At 30.8% G+C, this 16707-nt stretch overlaps 1 protein-coding gene and 1 pseudogene across 1 annotated transcript; both read left to right on the top strand.

The window, feature by feature from the left end:
* Positions 1-8812: 8812 nt before the first annotated feature.
* On the top strand, positions 8813-11654 carry LOC133802290 (uncharacterized). The gene is made up of 5 exons (XM_062240568.1): positions 8813-8981; positions 9519-9632; positions 10396-10475; positions 10576-10700; positions 11169-11654. The coding sequence occupies exons 1-5, from the start codon at positions 8929-8931 to the stop codon at positions 11238-11240; spliced, it is 444 nt and encodes a 147-aa protein (XP_062096552.1). The 5' UTR covers positions 8813-8928; the 3' UTR covers positions 11241-11654.
* A 2377-nt stretch (positions 11655-14031) lies between these two features.
* LOC133802289 (uncharacterized) lies at positions 14032-14808 on the top strand (annotated as a pseudogene).
* Positions 14809-16707: the final 1899 nt, after the last annotated feature.

Here is a 16707-nt window from a genome sequence, read left to right as displayed (position 1 = left end):
TCTTTTACAGGAATATGCCTTTTTTTGTGAGTTGAGATTAGAACAATATATATATATATATATATATATATTTTTAAATTTGCTAGTAAACTTAGATTTAGTGGTTATTGTTTTAAATTTGTTAAATTCAGTGGCATTTTTGAAGTAAACCTAAAAAAAATGCTAATTAGACTTGGGATAGAAGGGATCTGCACCTTAGGCTAATCGATTCATGTTTTTTTTAAAAAAAAAAAAAGAATAATTCTCAATGAAAATAGGAAAAGAGTAAATTAATCATAAAAAATTACAACAAAAAAGCAAACTAAAATATCAGTTATATGGCTTGGATCATCGACTAATACATTTAATCTACAATGATAGAACCATATAGAATATAATGCTAAGAAATTGATCATCTATCATTATCATCAAAAGTACAACCAATTATAAGCAAATTGAAATATCAACTGTATGGTTTGGATCATGACTAATATAATACATCAAAACATCTATCTTATGTTTTTTATTATTGAAGTTATCACCTTTTCAAGAAACTTCTCCACATATCTTCAATCCCATCCTTGTACATTTGACTCAACTCATCATCTGCGTTATCAATTCCTTCTCCACGTTCCAACTTTTCCATCACCAACTCATCCATTATCACCATTTTGCTTGAGAAAAACTTTCTCAGAAAAACTTCAAGCTCAATTACGCTATTCTCCTCCAACATCGCATAAAAGAATGGACAAGAAAACGCAATCTCCAAAGACAGAACCATATAAAAGATCATATTAAGAATGAGATCATCTATTTTATCAAAACAAGCATCATCATCATCACCATCATCATCATCGTCATAACCATCATCATCATCAACAAGAATTTCATCAAGCCCTTCTGTGTCTTTCCTGACTCTTTCAATAAAAGAAAGAAACGATTCTATCATGATTGAATTCCTTTGTTCTTCTTCCTCTAACAAGCTTTCGCATTCGATCATTTTCTTGACCTTGTTAATCCTTGCAGCCAACTTTGTCTTTGAATGGACAAACAGAAAGAAGTAGTTAACAATGACAATAGAGACCATAGTTCCAAGATCAATTGCTAACCCTTTGATCGAAACCGAAACTTTATCAGTTTCAAAGTCTACTCCTTCTTCTTCTTCATTCTGTGGAACCAAATCCCATAAGGAGCAATAGCGCTTCTCCTCCTCGGATCTTCTTGCTTTATCATTCACTATGTCTTTCCATGGCTGCATTAGTGATTTATATAAAGCTTCCTCCGATTCATGATCATCATAATCATGGCTTAGTAGCCAAAAATTTGATTCCAAGTCAGTCAGAATCAGCTTTAGATCATTCTCTTCTTTCTTCCTACATTCAACAATCAAATCCTGTTTTAGGATTTGGAGAAGATTCTTTGCCTGCTCTAAATTCCAGAGCTTTTCTTCGAGCCTTCCCAAGATGTAAACAACTCGATCTAGATCAGCCTCCATAGCCAATATCTCTTGAGAAAACTATGGAGAGCGAGACAGGGTGTTTCCTTACGTTTCTTCTTTCTTTCTTTCTCTCTCTTTCTTTAAGGGGTTGTGTTTGACTGTACAAGTAGTTCGGGATTGGTATTTCTGTTATGTACGGACGATTCTTCTGCTTAAGAAATAGAGAATATCTCTTCTTCTGTATTAAAAGTGTATTAAACTGTTTTGTCTTTCTTTTTTTTGTTTATACTTGCACATGTGTTTTTTTTTTATTACCTGGACTCTGTATTTTGATAAATTACTTTTTGGACCCTATATTTTGTAAAATAGTTAAAATAGAACTCTAAACCCGATTTTGGTTAATGTTTTCTTAACTAAAATCACAAATAATTTACCAAACTAACAATTCAGAACAAAAAAAAATTATTCTGCTTAAAAACTGTGTTGTTATATTCAATTTTTTCTTCATCAAAATTGAGTTTAGGATTCTATTTTAACCATTTTACAAAACATAGGGTCCAAAAAATAATTTGTCAAAATACAAGGTCCAAACAGGTAATGAAAAAAAACACAGGAGAAAAAATATTTAGTAATAATATTAATATTATGAAATATTTTATTATAAAAATATTTAATACAAGACTATATTTAATAATTATATCAATATAATAAATGCAAATGTTATTATAATAATATATAATACATAATATTAATTTTTTTTAAAATTATCATTTATATTTAAAAATAAAACATATTATTTTGTTAATACTTAATCTAAGTCATATAAATGTATATTATTAATATTAAATAATAAAAATATTATAAACACATTATATATATATATATAAGTGTCTTGTGTAGTAATAACTTGACTATGTTACTATATAAGAAATTAGAATAGTATTCTCTTCTATCAAGAATAAATAATAGTCTTCTCCAATCTTTGAGGTGTAATTTGAATATTATAATGAATGTTTTATACCTTCAATATGAAAGTTTATGATCTAAAAGTTTATCATATTACTATTATTTAAAAAAAACCATAGATAATGTTTAGTTTAATTTTTCTTTTAATATGTTTATGTCATTTTTTATATATAATATTGTTTATATATTTAAATTTTATATGACTATCATAAAAATATAATAAAAATAAATAATAAATTTTCTAAATAAAACTAAACAAACGTGCATTCCTCGTTACTTGCACCTAATATATATATATACAAAATTTCTTAGGTATGGACATCATTTTTGCTCATACTGTAAGAGCGTAATCTATTTTCGGCACTTGGAGAAAATATAATATATTTTTTTTATATGTTGGCGTACATTATAGTTATAACATGTATCCCACCAATTCGAAAATTTTTAAATAATTTATGATGTCGAAATTAAAATTCAAATAATCAGTTGCACACATATAATTTTCTTTTTTTGAGTTTTTATGCTTAATGAAAGGTTCTAAGTCAAAAAAATGCTACACATTTAAATAATTTCAAAAAAATGTCAACTTTTTTTACAATACCCAAAATACCCCTTCCATAATTTTTCCCATCCACTTCCTCTTCTCTCTTCCCTCTCTCTCCCTCAACCCATTCCTCTCAACTGTCTCTTTAGAAAAAAAAAATCCATGGGTAAGGTAAAATATAAGAGAATTCAATGTAATGGCAAGTATTCCTCACTTATGACACTAAAATACTACATTTCGAACAGATCTGGGCATATTTTTTGATTTTTTTTTAGATTTTTTTTCAGATCTGAAATTTTGAAATCTTCAGAAAATCGACATGGTTCGATAGTGCTCGATGCCAGCTCGATGGGGCCTTCAAAATCATGATTTTCATGAAAAAATTGATGTTGCTCGATGGTGGTTCAATGGTGTTTGATGTGATTCTTGCAAGATGCGTAATTTTTCACTCGACTGTCTGTTTGGGGTAATTTTTTTATTTTTGGTATTTTTTCAAGATCTACACGTTTGAGATGTATATATACACATTTGAGAAATTTAAATCTTGAAAAAAATACAAAATGCAAAACATACCTCATGTTCAAGATATGTTTTGGTATGTTTTCAAGTTCTAAACTTCAAAAATGTGTATGTGAACATCTAAAACGTGTAGATCTCAAAAAATACCAAAAATAAAAAAAATCACCCAAACATAGGCCCCCGAGTGAAAAATTATGTCTCTTACAAGAATTGCATCGAGCAACGTCGATTTTTTCATGAAAATCTTGATTTTGAAGGCCCCATCGAGTTGGCATCAAACACCATCAAGCAACCATCGAGTTGGGCATGGTTTTTTAGCTATTTTTCAAATCTGAAACTCTGAAATCTGTAGAAAATTGACTTTCCTCGATTGTTGCTCGATGGTGCTCGATACCAGCTTGATGGGGCCTTCAAAATCAAGATTTTCATGAAAAATCGACGTTGCTCGATGGTGGTTCAATGCAATTCTTGTAAGAGACATAATTTTTCACTCGGGCATCCGTTTGGGGTGATTTTTTTTATTTTGGGTATTTTTTTTAGATCTACATGTTTTAGATGTTCACATACACATTTTCAAAGTTTAGAACTTGAAAACATACTAAAACATATCTTGAACATGAGGTATGTTTTGCATTTTGCATTTTTTTTCAAGATTTACATTTCTCAAATGTGTATATAAACATCTCAAATGTGTAAATCTTGAAAAAATACTCAAAAAAAAAAAAAAATCACCCCAAACAGACACCTGAGTGAAAAATTATGTATCTTGCAAGAATTGCATCGAACACCATCGAAGCACCATCAAGCAACATCGATTTTTTCATGAAAATCTTGATTTTGAAGGCCTCATCGAGCACCATTGAACCATATCAATTTTCTGCAGATTTCAAAGTTTCAAATCTGAAAAAAAAAATTCGCAAAAAAAAAACCCAAAAATCATGCTCAAAATGCAATAATTTAGTGTCCTAAGTGAGGAATACTTGCCCAAATCTTATGGATAGATCTTTTTTCTAGAGAGACAGTTGAGAGGAATGAGTTAGGGGAGAGAAAGGGAAGAGAGAAGAGGAAGTGAATGGGAAATATTATGGGAGAGGTATTTTGGGTATTGTCAAAAGATTTGACATTTTTTTTAAATGATTAGTAGGTCTAGCATTTTTTTTTTTATTTAGGACACCTTATTAAGCATAAAATCTCAAACTTTCCTAAAAACATCAAGCAAACGTACAACTGACTATATTGAACTCTGATTTCGACAATACTGTAAATTATTTAGAATTTCCTGAAAAATTGGCGGGATGTCTTTTATAATTATCATGTATGTTGTCATATAATAAAATTGTATTATAATTTTTCCAAAGGCCAAAAATAGAAAATAACCTTATGACATGGGCAAAAGTGATGTTACTGCCTAAGAAGCTTACTATATATAATAAATAATATCTTTTATTAATGTTTTTTTTTCTTTTATTTTCACTTCAGTAAGTTTTAATTCTGCTTGATTAATTTTAGTTCTTGTAAGAAATTATTGATATATGTAAAATAGAAAATATCTTTATTATTTAGAAGTGTGTCTAGGTTCATCTTTTAATCTTGGTATAGATAAAAAAAGATGTTTAACTCGTATATTGTGTTCATATTTCTAGAGTCAAAGATCTAATTATTTATTTATAAAATAAAATCATTGTCCTTTATATATATATATGTTTTTTTTCTACTTAACTGTATGGGAATTTATTTTTGTTAATATTTTTAAGGCTTTTTTTAAAAGAAATTCAAATATATGGCTTTTTATTTCTCATATAAATGTATAATTTAAAAAACAAGCCATAGTTTTTTTTTCATAATTAAGTTGTGTTATTTTATGATGGTAGTTTTGTAATTTTAATTTTATTATTTTAACTTAAAATTATTATTATTGTTTAAACATGTTTCCAAACAGTCTTCCCTGCCTAACCGTCTCAACCTGAGTACAATGCCTTGATACTCTTCTCAATTTAAAGTCTCCACTGTCCGAGAACAGGTGAAGACTTGGAGTGCAAATGTTGTCCGTATTTTCACCAAGCGACATGTGGCATATTTTAAAGGGTATTAAGGTTCCACGAAAGCTAATGAAGTCTCCTACTCTAGGCTCCACGAGAGGTAAAACCCGTCCTTCAATTTACGTCTACCACCACCAAAGGAGTACCTCCTCCGGGAGGTATCACGTCCTAAGGACTATGTTATGAGATGGTGTTCCAAGTTTCACAAGTTCGTCTCCTCCATTCATTTCCTCCAAGTCTATGAGGACCTTCCTCCGGCCTAGGAGAAGGGTAGCTAGGTGATGAGCATAGTGATCTTGGACCACAAACAATATTCTAACACCCACTGTCACGTAAATTGTGGCATCGACTCTGTACAAGTGGCAAAATGGATACACCACAACACCATCTGATATGGAAAAATGTGCACCTACCACTCTAACAGTGTCAGAGACATTTCCTCCAACTAAATAGTGAGTTGACATGTTGGGAAAACTTATACAGGATCTTGTTTATTTTTCATGTAAATCTTATATTAAACAAATTAATTTGAGACAACCTTGAACATGTTTCTAAAATTGAATTCATACAAAGATAATGATAAGAACACTTACATTATTTGTCAACAGAATGATTGGGTCATTCCTTCATTTTCTCTAACCCTTGTATCATTTATGTCGCAGGGTATCACCAAGAAACTGAACCGATTTTCAATTTTTTTCATAGCCTTCCAAAGTATCCGTAGAATCACCTAGACTAGAGTGAACAATTATCAACACATGAGATAGATACAATAAGAAGAAGAATAGAAGAGATTATTGAGGCTTATAAAATGACTTTTGTTGTAGAGAGATTTTAAAAACCCTATAATATAAAAAAATAGATTTTCATGTTGTTTTTTATTCATTTGTTTTCAACTCTCACTTAACATTCTTTTTATAGGCTCAATTAGGTTACTTATTTAATTAAAAAAATCAATAAAATAATAGTCAATTATCAGCCATAGGTCAAAATTCCCATGGGCCATAGGCTCGTGAAATTTTCCTTTTAATTATAAGCTCGTTGGACTTAAAATCAAGGCATATATTCTTTTCTATTGATTAATTAATTAAATAATTATTTAAATCCTTTATCAAATTAATTATTTATAATTTGAACCTTGATTTAACCTTATTTATTAATTTAGACATCAATTTTCCTTAATTAATAAATCTGTCATAAATCTCTTTTCTTCTCTAAATTGTATAACTCTGTGAAATTATCAAAAATTGACCTGGTCAACTTTGATAATTCGAATTGATAATTAAATCAATTAATTGAGACTATCTAGATGATTTTATCCAAGGTACAGTGGGGACCATGGGCCTATGAAATCAAACTCCAATAAGTTATCATAAATTTACTAACTTATGAATTCCTCGTGACTCCACTAAAAACTAAGAATTGCAACATTTAATTCATAGAACGCTCTATAACAGATATAGATACATTATTAAGTATCCATTGTTACAACCATAATTATCACTCAATCGTCTATAGACGGTCTACAATGAGATAGGACTAAAATACCGCTTTACTCCTCATTGTATTTTATCCTTAAAACACTTAGTTCCTTGTAAATGATATTTCAGTAAACTAATATTAATTACTAAAATGAGATCTCTATCATTTAGCATCTTGAACCAAACTAAAAGAAAACCATTGTTTCACTTCTTCATCAGAAGCTATAGATGTTCATATATATGATTAATACTCCCACTCAATTATACTACCGAGTTCCCAAGATGTAAGTATGTGCTAGTCCGTAGGGTAAGCTGGTAACGAACAAGTCAAAAAACTCAAATAATACAATCAGTTAAAATACTAACCACTCATAATTGAGATTGAATTGACCTATGGTCAACTATATGATATGACTAGAATAGATAATAACGATATGTTTACTTATCCTATCTACTGTCAATATCGGTCCAGTCAGATGTAACAAATACATCCGATCTTATCTACTTTGCTAATGTTCTAGAAAGAACATAACACTGTGATGTGTAAGTAGATCATATCTTAAACTGGCAAGTCAGTGTAAATCTTGTGCACTGACTAATCTTAGGACTAACTTATGTTTGAACATAATCATATTTATATTCCACTGTGATTACGTCAATATAAATATAATTAGTTATATGCTCGGGATTTAATAGAAGTTTATATTAAACAAATAATCATGAAAATAAAACATGTGAGCAAAGTGATTGACCAAGTATTAAATTTATTTCTGTTCTTTTATTGATAATAAATGAGATTACAAAGAAATTGAGTTTTAATTAGGGCATAAAACCCCAACAAACTCTCACTTGCACTAATTGAAACTAATGTCTTAATTTTGTTTATCCCATTTCATTGATATGCTTATCAAATGTAGCTTCTGGTAGTGTCTTTGTAAACGGATCTGCAAGACTGTCTTCAAATGCAATCTTCATAACCTTCACATCTCCCCTAACCACATATTCTCGAATTGTGTGATACTTCATTTCTATATGCTTACTCCTCTTGTGACTTCGAAGTTCTTTCGAGTTGTCTATCGCTCCTGTGTTGTCACAAAACAATACAAACGATTTATCCATTTTTGGAATAACACCAAGATCTGAATAGAACTTCTTTAGCCAGACTATTTCCTTAGTTGCTTCTAACGCAACTATGTATTCAGCTTCTATGGTAGAATCTGAGATCGCGGACTGCTTTACGCTTCTCCATATCACAACTCCACCCCCAAGAGTAAACACCATTCCAAAAGTAGACTTTCTGTCATCGACATCAGTCTGAAAATCTGAATCGGTGTACCCTACAAGGTTCAGAACACCACCTTTATAGACTAACATATAATCTCTAGTTCGCCTTAAATACTTCATTCAAATATGTATAATTTAAAGACTTGTCACACAAATAAGCAAACAAAAACAATTTGAAATTCCTAGGGACTGAAGTAATAGAGCATTGTTTGAAATTTCTAAGGGTGCCGAAGTAATAGAGCATTGCTACCACACTAGTTATCTAACATCATAATATATATCATATTACCTATTAATGTAATTTAGCATGGAATCTTACATATTTTAATTTAATTAAAATATATAGGATGAGCAAGTGGTTTGCACAAATATTGAGATAGGTTTTTGCAGAGGTAGTAATAGAAGTTGGAGGCTTAAGATCCTCAATTTTTTTTAAATAGCAATCAAGCCCTCCAAATAGTTTTATTTATATTTTGCCCCCCTAATTTTTTTTTTCTGGATCCGTCCCTCGGTTTTTGGGGTGCTATTGTCGAAGCAATATCCCTTCTCATAAATTTAAATAAATAAAAAATAATAATAAAAAAAAAAACAGAAAGGAAACTCTCTGATCCCTCTGATCTCTCTTTCCCGTCGACCTCGAACCACCCCAACTCCTTATCGCCTTCAGCAACGATTAATATGATACTAGCAGTCTTGTTTGCCAATTCTGAAGGCAACATTCTTGTTGAACGGTATGCTTAGATCTCCACTCTTCGTCATCAATATCACTATATTTATTCTTTTTGTTTGTGCTAGATTTCAATTGGGTAATTCTTTTTGCGGATGATTTGATTGGGTTGTGTATAAATTTATGGGAAATTTAGTAGATTTGACAGTTAGTTGTGCTCAACCATTTGTCCAAGAAGGAACGGATTGATATGAAATTTTTAGTGAATTTGTCTTCATTTAGTTAAATGTTAACTGGTAGTGGGTACAAGAAGAATACGTCTAAGTTTTGGGGTTAGAAATCGCTTGATCTCTGGAAAATGACAAATGTTGAAGTGGTTTTAGCAAAATCTAAAGTTGCATAGAGAAGCCCATTTTAAAAGACCATATTGTCAATGAAAAGTGTATTTGAAATGTTGTTATTGACATTTTCATTGCTTAAGAAAATGCTTATAACCATGCAGAAATAATGCACTGCCTTTGCCACAAGTATACATATTCGTTTGAATTTTCTTTGGATTTTACATTACTGCTCTAATTTATTTGTTAATGTCTTTGTTTAGTTTTAATGGAGTCCCTGCTGAGGAACGGCTTCATTGGCGATCATTTCTTGTTAAACTGGGGGCAGATAATCTCAAGGGTGTAAAGAATGAAGAGCTCTTGGTTGCTTGCCACAAGTATGCATATTCGTTTCTTTTTGCATTATATAGATGTAGTAATAATTTGGCCATAGTTTCATCATATTTGGTTTGCCGGGGTAGATTGGACCTAGAAAGTAGAAAATGGATAATTGAACTGTGAACAACATGTAGAGCTTGGGCTTAAGTACTAAGACTTGAATAGAGGCAGAAGTCAGGGATGCTTGATCTAAGTTTGTCTAACAAAGATGTAACTTGAGCCTTCTCGTTTTTTAAACAACTTAGATTATGTTTTTCCTTGGTCACATAGCTCATAATGTTGTTGGGTTCCAACTAGGGTAAATTGTTTTTTTCACATTGATATGGTAGTGCTAAAGATTTGACTATCGGACGTCAAATTGGTATACACTTACTGGAATTATACTTTTATCATTTTGAATAAGATACCAAGAACTTTAGTTGGATGCCAGTTAAACTTTTGTCCCAAATCTGATTATTGTACCTTTTATATTGTGCTTATATGTTTTTTTTTGTCTCTGCTTGAAAAACAGAATATTGAGCAATTTGTAATGGTTCATTGTAAATTAAAAGTGATATGTAACTGTTAGTAAGTATGCTTATAGGGAACTGTTAGTAAGTGATATGTAAAAGCTTATAGGGAATATAGCATGCTTGGGTAATTCATTATCAGTGTTTTTTTCATTACTTAGTTTCCCAGAAAATGTTTTCACTTCAAAAATCACAGGGATATGAGAGCTCTTATATAATTCTAAACCTCACCCAATATCCTTTTCTTTATCAGGTCCGTTTACATTGTTTACACAGTACTTGGTGATGTCAGCATCTTTATTGTTGGCAAGGATGAGTATGATGAACTTGCTTGTAAGTAATTATTGTTTCTTTGCAATGGAAAAAAAAATTGTTAAAGAATAAGGCTATATAATAAATAAATATTCACTTACCTTGGATGGTGTCTTTCCAGTGTCAGAAGTGATCCTTGTAATCACCTCAGCCGTGAAGGATGTTTGTGGAAAGCCTCCTACTGAGCGCCTCTTTTTAGACAAGTATGGAAGGATTTGCTTGTGTTTGGATGAAATTGTATGGAAGGTGAGGCAATCAATAATTTTATATCTAAAACAACTTATAAGAAAAACTTGTAAAGATCTTTTGGTGGTTCATGCCAGTGTCCTAAACATAATTCATTCATGATAATCACCTTTGGTTTCCACTATCGTCATATGAACTTTCAAAACTGCATTTGCCATTGATGCTATTATTGCTAGATAAGGTTTGACATGTGATTTAGGTTCTGTTTCTTAGGCTAAAAATGCTCGTTAATCATTCTAGTCTTTTGAATCTCTCCAAGTAAATGCAGCTTGTACTTAATACCATTTGATAGCTTAATTGCATAAAGTTTTTAGTTTTTATCTTACAAATGGACAAGGAGTTTTAGTGAAAGTCTACCTTTGTGAACTTTTCTTTGACATATTGTGGTACTATGACGATTTTTTCTCTGTTTTGTTTTTCTTTGTTCCTCCCATTGCTTGATACAAATTAATTTCTGTACTTCTAAAGGGATATCTGGAGAATACAGAAAAAGATAGAATTAGAAGACTGATAAGGTTAAAACCTCCATCGGAGTTCTGAATCAAACACGGCCCCACTCATGGTCGGTGATTACCTGGTCTTAGACAATATTGACGTTGAAACTCTTGTGCCTGCATGTTTCAAGCATTTTACAGCAGTTTTCATGTGTTTCGAAAATGTTGAGATAGTTATGTTGGATTGATTTCCTAGCAGATGAAGCATTGACCTTTAAAGTTAAGAGTAGTGAGTCTTGATGAACTTTGAATGAAGTGATAATGGTCTCAATGTTACTCATTTTACTTCACTTCACAGCTGAAGAAGTCATTGCACTTGCACCTGAACATTTTCGTTATTAAATGGGGTTGGAAATATTGGAGTGGGATGAGCTTACTATTATCTCTTTTTTTTTTTAATCTTGTGTATTGTGTGTTGATATAGTTTTGAAGCGGAGGATAAGCTTGTGTATTGTGTTTATATTTTTTTGAAGCAATTTTTTTTTTTTTTTTTTATAATAAGAAGATATAAGAACATAGGCTCAAATATTCGGTAATAAATATGTAATAATAATTTTGCAATTTAATTAGACTTTTCATGGAGATTGGAGAACACTAATTTTAATTGAAAATCATTGTATAACCGGAAATATCATTGCAATCCCTAATCTTACTAATACGCCCATTTTTTTTTTTTCAAATACTATATAAAAATTTCCATGGGAAATCACATCGAGTTTTTTACTATATTTTCTTGGTAAATTTTATACTCTAATTGGTATGGTATATATATAAATTTACATATTTCTAAAATTCATACATTCTTTTTTAATCAAAAGGCCTATTTGTTTTTTGGGTTTATATATTTTTGGACTTTGTATTTTTTCCCATTACATGTTTGAACTCTGTGTTTTGACAAATTGCTTTTTGGATCTTATATTTTGTAAAATGGTTAAAATAGAACCTTAAACCCGATTTTGGTCAATATTTTTTCAACTAAAATCATAAATAATTTACCAAACTAACAATTCAGAACAAAAATAAAATCATTCTGCTTAAAAACTGTGTTGTTATATTCAATTTTTTCTTTATCAAAATTGAGTTTAGGGTTCTATTTTAACTATTTTACAAAACATAGGGTCCAAAAAGTAATTTGTCAAAACACAAGGTTCAAACAGGTAATGAGAAAAAACACAGGGTCCAAAAAAGTATAATCCCTTGTTTTTTTAAAATATTCCAACTGGACGTAATTATATATTGCACACTACATTTGTACCTTAAAACAAATATATTTTAACTTCTGATTGCATTTTTTTAATTTTTTTTTCATATTCTAAAAAATACATATAAATAATATATATTTTAAATATTTAAATTAAATAAATTAAAACAAAAAAATAGATAAAAACTTGTTAAAGAGTTTTTTTTTTAAAATTATACGTTATTTAAAAAAAGTATGAATACAAAATAAAATAAAATTATTAAATTTAACAAAAATAAATTAAAGAATGTCAAAAAAAATTATTGAGAAATAATATTAAAAATTAATTTTTTTAATTAGTGGGGTGATTTGTATGTATTTTGGGATTGCAGGTCTGATTGGTTCGCAATTAGAAAACTGTATTTTTGAAAAGTGAGATTCTAAAATGAAAATATGAATTTAGTGACTAAAATCGTGTTTCTGAAAATGTGATTGGTTCAATGTTAGTAAATTGTTTTTGAGTTTTAAAAAAATGAATCTGTGATTGGTATTTAATTTTAAAATATAATAGAAACTGAATATGTGATTGAAACAACTGAATTTGAATATTATTTTAATTTTATATATTTTATATACATAGGTTGTATAATATTAAATTTTGATTTATCAATAGATTTAATTAAGTAAAATTTAATTATATTGATAAATTAAAATTTAATAATAATTATTGATTAAATTCATAACAATATTGCATTGTCATCTATAAAAATACCAACACAACTTATTTTTGAATTGTGCATAAATGTCATAAAATGTTCCATAAACACCTTATTACTAGTGGGAACATACTCAAGTCATAAAAATTGACAAAAATAAAAAAAAAATAAATAATGATACAAATGATAGGAGTTGAGAAAACAAACAAATCCTGATTTTGATTTTAAGTTTTTGGAGAAAAAATCACAAAATTATTGTTTTCTAAATTACAACACAAAATTAGAATTCTGATTAAAAAACAATCTACCAATTGGTAGGTCTCACAAATTTTAATTTTAAGTTTTAAATAGAAAATATTGATGAAGGCCCAGAACAGAGTCCCCTTTCCTTTTCCCTAGCTCTTTCCTCTTCCTGGTCCACGACGTCGACCCACCCCAACTCGCCTCTCCGTCGCTCTTCCCTCTACTCCATCAGCACAGGTATCTCTCTCTCTCTAAAACTTTTTATTGGTTATAAAATATTTCGAATTTCTAATAATAAAAACCCCTTGATGTATACTTGTTTTAAGGCTTTATTATTAATTATTAATGTTCAAAGTTCAAAATATGATGATTAAATCTGTACAATGTGATAGTAATTACATGTCCTGTAACGATATAAGCTTTATACAATTTGCATACATATTTGTATAATGTGCGTGTATATATATATATATATACATTTTTGTTGTCTATTATCAGTATTGTTACATATTCTTTCTTTTTTTTTTTTTAAATTTGAAAGGCTAATTATTAAGGATGTGTTTTTAATCATTAATTAGTAAGGCTAATTATCAAGTGGTCATGGTTTAGAAAGAAAAATCTCAAATTTCATTTGTGTTTGTGAGAAGGGTATTGATTTTTACTACTTGCAATTTGTCCTCTTTTTCACCGTACAGGAAATGAGTCGATTTCAAGGTCCTTCATCTTTGAAACGTAACACAGGCAGATTCTAATTCACCCTTAGATTCTCTGTAAGAACAAGAGCGAACTGTTTATAATGTAATCAAAGGCAAACAAGATATGGGAATATGGTCAAGAGACCTGAAGAGAGAGACTAATCTTCTAGACAATATAGTCAATTAATGTATGAAAACCCTTTTAGCCAAAAAGCTCATCAAAGAAGTTGTGACCAAAAACAAGGGGGAAAAACACTTCATGGCAGCCGAGCTTGAGCCCTCTAAAGAAATCACTGGTGGGAATTGGTATGTTGATGGGAGTTTGGACACCGAGTTCATTAACTTGTTGAAAGATCAGTGTGTCATGTTGATTTACAAGGTGAGAGTTGCTACTTCGGAGAGTTTGATTATATTCCAGTTGGGAAAGTTTGCTACAAATGTGCAAGCAATGAAGGTAGAGAGCCCAAGATAGGAGGCATGGCTTCTATCCCATGCGGAGTTTGTACAGGGATCAGTGAGTGTGCACCTGATGGCGTCTTCTCTCCGAAAACCTGCATCTACTATGTAAAATGGTTGGACTTCTGAGTTGCTTATTTATAAAATCTCAGGGTTCTTTCTCTCTTTTTCTCTCAGACTTATTTGCAGGAAATTTTGGATTGATGCATTTTTGAAATAAAAGCCATGGCCAAAGGTATGGTTTTCTTTCTAAATTGTTAGCGAAAGAATTTCTCTGTGGCTTCTCAGAATATATATATATATATATATATTAGATTTTTTACTTGAGTGGTCAGCCTTATATTATTCGTCCCATGAAGCTTGTTTGGGGTTTCATTTCTCATAGGACATACTAAATAATTTGTTAAAACATTGGTTGTAAAAGGATTGATCACATTTTGATATGTAAAGAAAATTTATACAAGACATATGCACACATTATATATGCATAAGTATCAAAGACTGAGAAATCGGGTGGACGGCTTATCACAATTCACATATTACTTAATATACATTTTCAAATAGAAGAATTTTCAGGACAAGCAAATATCTCATAATGGGATAGCTAAATTTGAGTCATATTGGGTCTTCCTTTGTCAAAATTGAAGGAAACTTTCTATTTTTATGCTCGTATATGAAAATACAAAATACTAGCCGTTTGTTAGATTCTAAGGCTCACATATATATAAATATATGTACTATATTTAGTTAAAAAAAGATAAATAAAGAGTATTGAATACATTGATATGCCTCTCTTCTCTGTACTGAATAATAAAACTTGTTAAAAAATACAATGGTGTAAACAGAGGAGTATATATAGCCTAAAACGGTTATAAATAAAGGGCTATGATTAGTTGAGGAATAAGGCAAATATTCCTTTTGTACAATTTGTGATTTTGTGTATAAAGGTAATCAAGGACACCTATTCACAGCTGTATATTAACGGATACAATTCTTCTAGAGTCAATTTTGATCCTTATCATTTGAAGATGATGAGGTGTCCATTTCATTTATTTCAACACACCCCCTCATATGATGCTATGGTGAAGGAATGATAGCGAGTTTGCTTTTCAGATATTGGAAGCTAGTAATGGATAAAGACTTGGTAAGAATATCAGCTGTTTGATCACCTGTGGGAATGTATCTAACTTCAACTTCGTTGTTTAGAACTTTGTCTCTGATAAAGTGCACATCTTTCTCAATGTGCTTGGTCTTGGAATGAAAGACTGAATTCGATGCCAATTGCCGAGCACCTGAATTGTCACACCAAATGATGGCTGGTTTGTAGCATTTGATTCCTATCTCAGCAAAGAGAGACTGCAGTTATACTATTTCAGTGCAAGCTTGTGCCAAAGCTCTATATTCAGCTTCGGTACTTGATCGAGCGACAGATTTCTGCTTCTTTGAGCTCCAACGTACTAAGTTTCCTCCAAAATAAACACAATGTCCAGTTGTTGATTTTCAATCATCTAAAAAGCTTGCCCAATTTGAATCACAGTAACTTTCAAGTGTAAGAGTAACTTTCAAGTGTAAGATGAGGAGCTGGAGTGAAATGAATACCTTCACCAATAGTCCCTGCGAAGTATCTCAAAATTTTCTTGCAAGCTTGCCAATGGTTTTGAGTAGGTGCTTGCAAAAATTGGCTTAATTTGTTAACTGAAAAGGCTATGTTGGGTCTGCTGAGTGTAAGGTATTGGAGTGCACCTATGATGCTTCGGTAAAGTGTGATATGCTCAAATGGCTTGCTGTCTTGAAGGTGAAGTTTATTGCTCTGGTTTATAAGGGTTGGACACGGTTTGGCTTGTAACATATTAGTTTTGTTGAGGAGGTCAATAGTGTACTTGATTTGGGACAAATGAATCCCATTAGCCCCTAGTTGTCTCAAAGCCAAGGAAGTAATGAACGGAACCGAGCTCCTTGAGAGAAAAAGAACGATTGGGTTGAGAGATGAGAGAAGTAACTTGCTTAGACTGATTGCCAGTAAGAAGAATATCGTCAACATAGACCAGAACAAAAAGCATAGCATCACCATGAGAACAGAAAAACAGAGAACTATCAGAGACGGAATTTCGAAAACCAAGTTGAAGGAGGGTGGTGCGAAGGCGATCAAACCAAGCACGCGGTGCTTGTTTCAAACCATAAAGAGCACGATGAAGCTTGCAAACATAGTGAGGACGATTAACA

The sequence above is a fragment of the Humulus lupulus genome, chromosome 9 (genome assembly GCF_963169125.1).
Source record: "Humulus lupulus chromosome 9, drHumLupu1.1, whole genome shotgun sequence".
Lineage (NCBI taxonomy): Eukaryota > Viridiplantae > Streptophyta > Magnoliopsida > Rosales > Cannabaceae > Humulus > Humulus lupulus.
Note: the sequence above shows the minus strand (reverse complement) of the source record. Positions and strands in the feature narration are given on the sequence as shown.

Bases quoted from the DNA above. Each gene is read 5' to 3' on its own strand.
- LOC133802290 (XM_062240568.1), top strand. From the start codon at position 8,929: ATGATACTAGCAGTCTTGTTTGCCAATTCTGAAGGCAACATTCTTGTT. The intron at 9,633-10,395 runs GTATGCATATTC...TTTCTTTATCAG, and splicing joins CTCTTGGTTGCTTGCCACAA to GTCCGTTTACATTGTTTACA. The intron at 10,701-11,168 runs GTGAGGCAATCA...GTACTTCTAAAG, and splicing joins TGGATGAAATTGTATGGAAG to GGATATCTGGAGAATACAGA.